Here is a 12,073-nt window from a genome sequence, read left to right on the forward strand (position 1 = left end):
CTTTTCTGTGAGCATCTTCTCTTTGTACATTGTAAAAATAAAACAATAAAAAGTTTGTGGATTTTAAATATTTTTTCGCACATTTTCCTAATTTCATAAAAATAAAAAACTTTTAAACGCTATTTCTTTAAATTTTGATCATTCATAAAACTTTTCAGAGACCGAATTTAAAGAATTTAATCCGCGGCTTAAATTTGAGACGCGACTCAAATATGGTTGGTTCATTAAATTCGGACTCTGGGGTCACGCGAGATCCCGCAAACAAATTTAGCCCAATCGGTTTAGCCGTTTGGACGTTTATTGGATACAAAAAGACAGACAAGCAAAGTATAAATATGACATGTATAGATTCAGAATCTTTTTTTTTCAACGATAAACATTCTTTTTTTAAACTATTGTAGTTGTAAATAAAATACTCATGCATAAAACTCCAAGCTAGACGCAAGAAAAAGAAATGTAGACAAATACTGGTCAGCCTTTATGATCTTGCTTCTCCTCTAGTTTAATTTTACATGCTAAGGTATGAGATAATCAATTTATTCAGTTAAAACATTTTTTCCAATTGATAAAGATGTTGGAATATTAGCTCCATTAAGCACCTGTACTCCACATATCTACAAAGAACAAATGTAGTTAAGGAAAAAATGTTGAAACACATTATAACCTTAAATATATACACTTGTTCTCAATACCGAGGGACAAAACTAAATCATTGTGTATAAACAAACCGCTAGAGTTCTCAAAATCTATTAAACAAACTTTAAAATAATATTTTGAGAAAAAAATTTTTGCTTGTAAATTCAATTTAATTACAGAAATCATAAAAATTTTATTGTTTAAGGTAAATATAAAAAAACATGATTTTCTTGAGTGTAACAAATGTAGTATCCTCGTACTACATAACGTGCAATAAATTGGTATACTTAATTAGCAACTTCGATGAGATTTATTACAAGTATAAAGTTACTTGTCCTATCTATCATCTGTGCAACCTGTGGACATTGCAGGTCGGGTTATTCCAGTCACTCAGGCCTAACCCATATGCGCTGTCCATATCTTTGCAACCTGGCATTATTACACTTCGGCTATCTCAGTATACAGAGAAAGCTTTATATAATTGTATGCACGTGCAATTATTAACACCCAAAGTAATTCTTACAACATAAGTACATTTATAAACGTATATATAAATGCATAGATATATAAATCATTGTACATTACAGCATTACATTACTATATTATGTACTATGACATATTATTACGTACAGATAGGATCATTATGTTGATCAATCCTTCAACTATTTCTTGATCCTCTGTTTTCCAGGTTTGCCGGGCAACGGGCTCCTTCATCTTCTGGAGCAGGTCCCAGACCTGGTTGTGCAAGCGAGATATGATAACATCTCTACTTGGATCTGGGTAGAGAGTAAACTCTCTTTCCCAAGCTAACCCTGTGTCCCACAGTTTATCATCGGGGACCACTGGTGGTTGACTATAGCTCGCACCTCTCCGCATGGTGGCATTGAATGCTCGGATCTGCTCTGATATCCCACCAAGGAAGTTGTACATGTCCATCACGGTCTCCTCCTGTCCTCTTGCATTCAAGCCCTCATCATCCTCTGATGCATTCTCGGCTACGTTCTGGTCCTCTGAGGCAGGGACAGTGATAATGGGAGTGTCTCCACTAATGAGAGGAGCAATGTCAACAGGATCAACTACTCCTTCATCATGTTCTGCATGGTCGTGGTTCCGTGCAATCTCCGGAACCTGGTTCATCTTCTTCTAAGTAGATCTCGTCCAGGAAGGTTCCCTCTATATGCTGTCTGTGCGCTGTATATAGCACATGACTAAGAGCTGTAGTTATGCAGGAGACTTGTGTCTACTGCTACGGCTCGGGTGGTACTGATTCCTGAGATTCCGTTGTATTCAGGAGACGGTTCGCTCTTTCCAAGAACAATCCGAGATACAACAAGATCCCCCTGATGCATGGATAGCTCGTGATGCTTCAAGCTATCATCATCACTGTTAGGGATGTCAGGGTCAGTTCAACTCTTCTAGCTCCATACCTTGAGTAGGAGCTACAGCAACCCTCCTCTCGGTTTCATTAAGAGTCTGAACTAGGTTGTTTCTAAACTCTGAGAGCAAGAAAATGTTGAGCCTTAGGGCCGTAGCCCATGAGGTTCCTTTCCTGTGGGTTGCAACCACACTCACCAGTGTATAAATTAGTTTCCCTATTAAATATAGGATTACTAAACAGCTGGCATAATGTCCCCAAGTATCTAAGTATATAAGTAGGATTTCCAATCTAGTACTTGCGCTTTGAGCTAGATTATCTAGCTCAAATCCCAGGGTCCCGGTGGGTTGGTACTCGCCGCATGAGCCAGGGGTGGCACAGTATTGGGCTGTCAGCGCATATGTTACAGCTTTGCTGCTCCTCTTGGCATGGAAGAGTTCCATATAAGCCTGTACTTCCTTATGTGTATAGAGTAGGCTATCGGTTTCTTCAACATGTTCCAACTCATCAATATGGTACCCCAATTGTTCAGGTTTAGACAACTGGAGTGATATAGGTTGGACGGCGGGGGCAGCTTGGACTAGTTGTCCATCTGTGGTTTCAAATATAGGTGGGAATACTTCATCGCAGTCCAATAAATCAAGGATAGGTTTCCTTGTGATCAGTTTGGATGTATCCAGGTATACTGGTTCCTCACCTAAGTACACAGGTAAATATTCCTTTGAGCATTTATCGTGTCTTTGATAACCAGGGCTAGAGGTGACCTCTACAGTCTGGCATTGCATCTCTTGGATGATGTCTCCTCGATCTCTAATCAAAGCATTTGGATGGATAGGACTCTGTTCCAGCTGATGGAGTGAGTTTGCCCCTAGAGTACATAAAAGTTTCTGTACTTCGAGTATAGAGGATTGTACCATTCTTTCCATTTGCAAATGGAGGAATTCCTTACTCAACCTTAACTCTAGGTCTAGGTTTAGGCTGTCAGCATGGGTTGACATTTCCAAGAGCTTGATACTATTTTCCTGTGAGTTTTGGACTATCATTAATTCGGGGTAATCTGTCGTGAAGTATGTTAGATCACATTCTTCACTCCTCTGTTTATCTATCTTTCTGAGAATGATTTTATGTTCCTCATTAATTAGATAAATCTCAGATTTCCCTTTATGTGTCAACTGAACCTGGCTGACATCTAGGCTTCTAATCTTAGCCAGTTGACAGCGGTTCTGTTTCTCCAGTATTAGGTAAGTATCTATGCCCATTAAACACCTCTTACTTTCAATACAACATTTTTCTAATTCTACGTTGTTCTGAAGGTCTATGATTCGGTTTGGGGAGATTTCAACATCTATTTCCGACATTGTTATCATAACCGTTCTGAGTTCTAATATTCATTCATGTTGTTCGCTGTCAATAGTGATTTTGGCGCCCGTACAATAAACGTTAAACTCATCGTAGGTGATACGGCCATGTGTAATTTCTGGGAATTGGATTTGTTGGTTCAATCCAATTCTCATAGTCTTACCATTCGTTATGTACGCTTTCCGTGGGTACATATCGGAACATTCGGATTCAGAAATTGTCTCCGGTTCTAGAATAGATGGAGGACTAAAAATTTCTGATGCCCATATGTTCCACAGTACAATCGAAATTTGGACACTCGTTTTGAGCATTTAATCCCTTTAACATTCTGGGATCCAAATTTCTGAATTACTGTTATCTTTATGCCTGTTTCATCCCCCTTTGGGTTTTCAGGGGTTTTTACTGGCACGCACCATTCTGACTTTTTGTTAGAGTTAAGTCTAGTTGGTTTGGTGCAATCATAATCTAAGAATTTTAGAGCTTCATTTTTCCTTATTTGTTTCACCACTATTGTATGTATAACTAGTGAAAACACAAATATAAATGTCGTCTTATTCATTCTCAGATTTATTTTTAATTAAAATCTGATTAATTACATTTGTTGATCATGACTGGACGTTATTTATTTTTCTCTGTTTTGATCTGTGGTGTCTCGGCTTTATAACTCGTATGCAGCTGCGTGTCCTTCAAATGTTTATTTAAGACTGGATTCGGTGGACTGAGTTGCTTAAATATAATTATTACGGGTAAGATTCATCAATTTAATTGCTGTGTTTGCTAATTTTATCAGATTATTATTTTGCAAATTTGATTTCTTACTCGGCAGTTTGTTTCAATTACTTTAAAAGAAAAATGTAAGATAAAATGGTTTATGAAGATAAAATTTAATTATTAGTTTAAGGTTTGTGCAATTTGCGGTAATCATACATGCGGTACAGTCCACTTAATCTCAAACGTACAGCAGACCATTTTATTGTAGGTCATTAGTTAGTTTGATCAGTCTTGCTTAGTCAACAATTATTAAAACAATTCATGAGGAATATCATTAATTCCATTCCTGAATTATTAAATATTAAATTGACTAGAGTCTAATTAGATTTTCATACTTATCAAGATAAAACCTGTGTGTTAAGTCTTCAGGTATATCATGTTAGACAAACGTTAGCTTATACTTATAATTTCTAATTTTCAAAATCAATAGTATCTTTGCTTTCGTTTATTGGTAAGGCCTACTTTATTCCAATATTGGTCAACTAATAAATTTACAACAATAGAAAAAATTATGATTTATTCAAAAGTTTACAATGTTGTTTTTCAGGTTCTCATGGTGTGTTCCAACTCTTCATACACATCATCTATAGGAACCTGAGGTCTAGGCTCTTCCTGTTTCTGTTCGCGCAGATCATCGCTATCCATCATGCAACTGACCGATGCACTCAGAATGTCAGTTGGTGGCGGAGGGGTTGCATAATTGGCCCCGTACGCCTGACCAGCATTCAGAACCAGGGGCTGTGCTACAAGCTCTCCCTGCTCCATATCCCGCCCTTCATCGTCAGCCAGCAAGCTATCGATAGACTGTCTATCCTCAGTCTCAGGGCAAGGGAGTATGGCCGTGACGGTCCGGTATATGCAGGACGTTTGAAGAATCATGTTCCTCAGCTCATCCAACTGTTGGGACGTTTGAATCTGTACGTTGATCAAATGATCCATCTTCTCCATCAGCGGTGAGATCAACCTCTGGATCTCCTCTGCCTGGTAATGTGCTGGCAGAGGTAATCCACACAAGTTCAGCAGATCAGTGGGGGAGGGATAGCTACTATCATTATCTCTCTCCAGTGCAACACGGCCTTCGGCCTGAGCAAAGCCCGTGAACTTATTCAGTGACAATCCTGTCCCCTTGAGCTGGGCATTTATCTGGTTTACGCCCAGCAAGGGATTGTGGGCGCGCTGGACATGCTTGACTAGGGTGTTCAACGCCCTATTATAGCGCGTTGACATCCCCAAATTGAAGGCATCGCTCAACAAGCGAGGCTCTTCACCGCTACCAATGAACCTGTAGCATGGTTGAAACGCACTTTGAGGCAATCTGGCAGTCAGCTGACCACAGTTGTCCAGGACATTTATGAACCTCCTCAGAATTGCATAAGTTTCCGACTTGGTTATGGCCTCTAGTTTGTCGATTTTTGCCTCTGGAGGAAGCTGTACAATCTTGTCCTCTACCCAGCCTTTGAGAAAATCTCCTCTCATCAGGCTAGGATGCAGTTTGATACAGTCCAGTGCTGGGGTGACGAACTTATCACCCTCAACCGGAATACCAAAAGCCTTGAAGAAGTACAAGATCTTGACCACTACACTGAGAATATTTCCTCCGGCGATGACGTGCGCGCCATTGCTGGCGTAGCGCCACTTTCTCACAACTTCAAAATCAGCTCCGGGGTCAGGAGACGCCAGTACCTTAGCAAAGCTGTAGAGATAATTAACCAGTTTTTCACCTGATTCAACATCATCTCAGCTGACAAGTTGTCCTGGTTTTGAGTGGCTATCCGGTTAGCCCTAAGTCGAGCGTAGTCGCTGGTATGGTAACCCGGGTGTTCCACTGCGGGTTCACCTTCCACATCACCACGCTCAGCTCCGAGTTGAGCGCTTGAGCTGGGCCCCGCCTCAACTGCTGTCGATTCCGAGGGTTGGGTTGCCCTTGGGACAGGCTTGGGACCTCCTACTCCTGCAGCCGCAGGGGGCTGAACTGGAGTTGGACCCCTGGTTGAGTTCGCTACTCCGCCAGCTGCAAGCTGTTCCTTCCTCTCCCTCTTCCTCTGGTTCCTATTCCAGTTTTTACCAAAGGTAGGTTGAGGGTTGGGGTTTACAGCAGTGTTCGTTCTAGGGTTGACCTGCTGTACCAGTATATACCCTTCAGGTACTTGCATACCAGTCAGGTTGGCCGGAACTAGCATGCTGGACTTGGCCATCTTCTTGGGTCTCTTTCCTGAAATTACACAAAATTAGATTTTTTTTATCATATCTTAATTTCATGTTATTTTCAGAACAAGGTGGTCTATTCAAGAAAATGTTTATTTCATGTCAGTCTGTCATCCTAACATTCTTAACTTTTCCTAACTATCTTAGATATATATATTATCATTTTAAACATACACATCAAAGAAATTATTAGTCAAAGTGTTTTATCATTTATTCAAACTTTTTACAAGTATTAAAATCATTTCTTTAATTACTGTTAATTTGAATGAGATATTACAACTCCAAAAAAGTTATTTCTTTTTCTTATTCAGGTTTTGTTGGAAATGTTTCATAGCTCTGGAGAAAGCTTCCCGTCGAGCTCCTCCCCGTCCTTCACGCGGAGGGGGTAGTTCTCTACGATTATACTTCCTCTTCTCTACGGGAGGTCGCACTTTTATTTCAGTGGAGGTCGACCTACTTTGAGGTAAGCTTATTTCGGCCTCATTTTCCAACTTTATCTGATTGGGTTGTATCGATGGAGGGTCATTAATAATACTCTGAGGGTATAATTGAGGGGATACATTCCTGGGTGTTTCCAAATTGTCAGAGGTTTTTGTTACACCCTGGGGAGCATATTCATCCTCCTCCTCAGATGAGTCTACAAATATGTCTGCCTGTTTTCTTAAATTAACATCAGGGGAAATATTTGATTCTCTATTTATTAAAAGTTGAGCCTCACTACCTTCGTCATTTTCATCCAATAATTGATCTAAATCAACCTGCTCACTGACCGGCCTATAATAAGCTGGGTCTACTTTTTGCAGTCTAGAGGTCAGGACGTGTAACTCACATTTATTTACTGCCCAGTTACCAATAGGATTGATCACAGATAATGAATCGGTGGGGGTCCCGGTTACTTTATATTGTCCCGTCCACCTCAACGTCAATTTCTTGGATAAGTTAACTACGCCCCTGGGTGACATATAATATACTGTGTCTCCCAGGTTTATACTTGAACTTCCCCGGGGTATCTTAATTTCTGTGGACACTGGGATTCATAATTGCTCATGTCTTGCCATTTCTTCGTGAATATCTTCGAAATGTTTTGATAGATTTAACACAAAGTTAGTCCATTTTAAGACACCCTGCATGTGAGTATCAGGGAAAAATACATCTAGAGAGACCCGGGGGTTTTGTCCATACATTGCATAGTAAGGGGTAACCCCTGTGACCCTGTTTCTAGATATATTAATTTCAAATATAGCCGCGTCCACCTTTTGAGCCCAGGAGCTGGGGCTAGAACTATCATCAGACCTGAGTAATTGTCCAAGTGTTCTATGGGCCCTCTCAACTCTATTTCCCTGGGGGCTATAGGTGGGGGTTTGCGTCATTTTAACACCCATTTGCTTACAAGTGTCCTGGAATAAATGACTCATCAGAGAGGATCCATTGTCAGTGTGAATCGTCTCTGGCATACCATGAACCAGAAAAAACCTATCAATCAATGCATTTAATATGGTTTTTGTTTCTAGGTCTGGAATTGGTACAGCTACAAGATATCTAGTAAAACCATCCTGTACAGTGAGAATGTGCCTGCAGATAATCCCTTTGTACCTGCAAGGGGTCAACGGACCTACTGTATCCAGGTAAACTCTTTGAAATGGGTATCCTAACATCTCATGATGCTGTACTTTATTCTTAGCAGAGGGAATTGAATTATTTTTCTGGATGCATGGCACACAGTTAGTAACAATTAAAGTTACTAAATTATTCATTCCTGGGAAAAATGCCCTAGCTCTTAGTTTATCAAGAGTTTTGGTCATCCCGTGGTGACCGGCGTGAGCCAGTTCTACCGATTCCCTCTGCATAGAACGAGGTACACAAATCCTGGGAGGACTTGTTTTACCGTCCTTTACGGGTCTCTGTAAATATAGCAATTCATCTTTCACATAGAGAAAGTTAAACCAGTTTAAATACGAGTTAGTCAAAGGGGGCAATTGCTTCCTTTCTTCTTGGTTTGGCAATTTTCCCGCTTTAACTATATCGAAGACCAACTGTAAAGGATAATCTTTCTTAGTTTCCAACTTCCAATCTCTTTGTATGATTAGGTTCACTGAAAACTTAGGATTAGGTTCTATGTTAAGTACACAGAGTTCCTTTAATTTCTCAGGTTGATTGATTGATTTAACCTATGTAATTTGGTAAACGTCATCAATTTCTGAGTAAACTAAATATTTATCTGGGTCTTCCTTATCCTGTTCATCTTGAGGCATCTCAGTCCTGGACAAAGCATCTGCAGCTAAATTTACTTTCCCTGGTCTGTGCATAATATCTAAATCAAAAGATGATAAGTACACTAACCATTGAGCAAATATCCCCCAAGCTTCTTTTAGCCCTTTGAGGAACGTTATAGCTGAAGAGTCTGTTCTAATCAGGAATTTCCGGGCTCGGAGTATATGTTTAAACTTCCGGAGCCCTAATATGACAGCTAGCAGCTCTCCTTTGTGGGCTGGATACTGCTTCTGAGCTGCATCAAAGGACTTGGAGAAGCAGCGATGAAGCGTTCCTTCCCACCTTGTACTTGGGAAAGAACGCCTCCTGCTGCTACTCCTGAAAAGTCAGTATCTAGGATAAAAGGTTCTGTAGATTTATAATCTGGGTAAGCCCTAATTGGCTTTGTCAGGAACAGTCCCTTAAGTTGGTTAATCCTAGATATTTCATCAGGGTTTAATTCCAAGGTTTTCTCATTTCTATATTTGTTCAACGGGGCTACTACTTCTGCATATTTAGGTATAAATGCACGGTAGTATGAGGTAAACCCCAGAAAACTGATTAACTCTTTCCCTGTTTTAGGAAGAGGCCAGAGTTGAATCTTAGAAATGTAATCAGGAATCATTTCAACCCCTTGATGACTGACCAGATGACCCAGATAAGTGACCTGATCTCGCAAGATCTTGGTCTTGCTGAGATTGATCTTCATACCAACCTCAGCATGGATTCTCAACACAGCTTCCAGATGACGCATGTGATCCGATACTGTGCTGGAATATATGAGGATGTCGTCCAGATAGGGGATGGCGAACCCAGGTGGAAGTTTGAATAACGCCATCAGGACTAACCTACAGTAGGCACTATGGGAATTAGATAAGCCAAAGGGCATTCTAATGAATCTGTACATGCCAAAGGGTGAAACAAAGGTAGTGTAGTCTCGGCTTGCGGGGTAATTGTCAACGAATGGAAGGCCCCCGCCGTGTCTAGCGAACTAAAGATCTTTGCTCCAGCCAACTTATGTAGGTTAGTCTCTATACATGGAAGAGGGTAGGAATCCTTGATCGTACGATCATTGATCGACCTAAAGTCGATCGACCAACGAAGATGACCTGTCCCTTTCTTTTTACAAGGGACGAGCGCTGACGCCCATGGAGAGACAGAAGGTTCAATGACGCCGCCGGCCAACCACTGGTCGCGTTGGATCTTTAAGTCCTGTTCTTGTAGTGGATTTAATGGCCTGCAACGAGCTCGTACAGGATGTGAGCCAGGTAAAAGGGTTATGTGGAACTGTAATAGGTCTGATGAACCATAATCATCGCCGCTAATTGACACGGTGTCGAAATACTTCATAAATAGATCTATAACTTGTTCCTGTTGATCTTGATTTATAATCATATTTTTGACATCCAATTGTTATTTTAGAAAAGCTCTTCTTTCTTGAACTTCTTCTTTAGACAATTCAAGTACAGGTTTATGACTTAGTGTATTGATTGATTGATTAGTTGATTGATTGATTTCTGCCTTTGGGTCCATTTTTGAAGTGGGGTACACATTTCCAATCCTTCTTTTTGACTGTAAAATTGTGTTTCTATCCCCCATGTTTAATATTGGGACAAAAAATCTGTTTTTATCACATTTAAACATTCCATTCAAAGGCAAAAGTAAGTTGGAATTCATAAATGCATTGTTTTCCTTGCACTTAAAAAATCCAACCTTTGCATTCATTTTAGTAGACACTTCAACAAATGTTAATGTGTATTTAGGTAGTACTGTTTTATGTACAGTTTCCACCGAGAATGCAGTATCATCAACCTCAATACAATTAGGATTAGGTTCAGGTATAGATGTAATAATATTTCTACACTCCTTGTCCTTCTCCATAACACTGATAAATCTTTGATCCTTAGAGTTCCTAATTAGCGGTTTGGACCTGCTAACCAATTCAAGCTATGATTATTTAAATTTAAGGTCACTTTATTTCCCTCAAATTTTAATCCTGCTTTATACCTTCGTAAAAAATGTTCTCCAAGATTTAAATCATGACTTAAAGAACGGATTACATAAGGCTGAATTGTAATAGAATCATCTAACCCTTCTAGTACTAAATCAAATGGATCTGCAAGACCCAACACATGTACTTTCTGGTTTGCAACAGCAGTACCAGCTTTATTAGCACATGGTTTATGTTTGATTTTTAGTAAATTGGCTAACCTCTCGCTCATTATATCGCCAAAGAGGTTTCCAGAGTCTATCAATGCTTTGATAAAGACTCTGGACCCACTCTTCATAGCCCGGATGTACCCCAGAGATGCATATTTCTGGTGTACATCCGGTCTATTGCGACATAATGAGCTACCTATAAAAAAGCGAAAATGTCATCATTACCTTCTCTGTTGATGTCATCCACGTCTGGAGGGAATACAGAAGTAGCACCCAGAGTGTTTACTTCTCCCTTCCGTCCCGACATGGTCGACATCAGCTCAGATAGTTGTGAACTCAGAGTGCAAATTTCTGACATTTTTGCGTTTAATGACATAATCTGTTCACCCTGCTCTTCAACTATCTGATAGATGTTGCGACGACTTTTCTTGCTTTTTGTTTGGCTAGGTTTAGGTTTCTTCTTCTCTTTCACATAATCTATTTCTAGATCAGAATCAGAGCTTGAAGTATCCTGGTCTCTTGTAATATCATCAGAGGTATCAGGGTTGGATTTCTCTACCTTATTGACGTTTTGATAACGTCCAGGTAAATTGTTCTGGGGACAATTCCTGCTAAAGTGACCTTTACCATTGCAATTATAGCAAATGTCGTCTTCAGCAGGTTGTCTCCCTGGAACAGTGAATCCTTTAATCCCTTTAGCTTTAAAACCGGTCTGATTTTGATATTTCTTAAACCTTCTAAAGCTGCAATTTCTTCTTCATCCAAGCTCTCATTTATTACGTTTACTTCATATCTGCTTTTCCTTTCTTTTTCGCGGGAACTTGCAGCGTTAGTATAACTGTAATTCATGAGGCGGATGTCAGTGCCTACTGCATCTGATGCATCAAGTTCACCTGCAATGGTTCTAGCCTGAATGTTTTCAACTGAAACATGAATGATTCGTCTCAGTTGATCAAATGTTTCAACTTTAAAACCGTTGATTGCTTGGATCGATAAGAAATCGCGAGCTTTGTTTCTCAAGATTTCATTGTGTAACCCTCTAATACTGGATTCACAGAATTCTTTGAAAATTCTAGTTTTCCCGCTAGGAAATGACCGTATAAATAAATTACACTTATCACGAAGATAAAGGTCGTATACTTCCCCTGCTTTTTGCGTTCTCTCTTTAAATTGAGTATAAATGAGGTCACAAGCAGAGGCGGGTTCTAGACGTTCATGGAGGGCCTGTACATATTCCTTCCTGCTCATCTTCCTGTATATGGACATAGAGGGTTCCATATCTGATACGATAAATGAGCAGGGAGGGCGGAAGGATTG

At 40.0% G+C, this 12,073-nt stretch overlaps 1 protein-coding gene across 1 annotated transcript; it reads right to left on the reverse strand.

Annotated features, from left to right (window-relative positions):
* Window positions 1-7,380: 7,380 nt before the first annotated feature.
* LOC111709149 (uncharacterized protein K02A2.6-like) lies at window positions 7,381-8,652 on the reverse strand. Its single transcript, XM_023482758.1, has 2 exons — window positions 8,533-8,652; window positions 7,381-8,247 (listed from the first exon to the last, which is right to left on the reverse strand). Exons 1-2 carry the CDS (start codon window positions 8,650-8,652, stop codon window positions 7,381-7,383), a joined length of 987 nt encoding a protein of 328 aa, XP_023338526.1.
* Window positions 8,653-12,073: the final 3,421 nt, after the last annotated feature.

Source organism: Eurytemora carolleeae, unplaced genomic scaffold (genome assembly GCF_000591075.1).
Source record: "Eurytemora carolleeae unplaced genomic scaffold, Eaff_2.0 scaffold220, whole genome shotgun sequence".
Lineage (NCBI taxonomy): Eukaryota > Metazoa > Arthropoda > Copepoda > Calanoida > Temoridae > Eurytemora > Eurytemora carolleeae.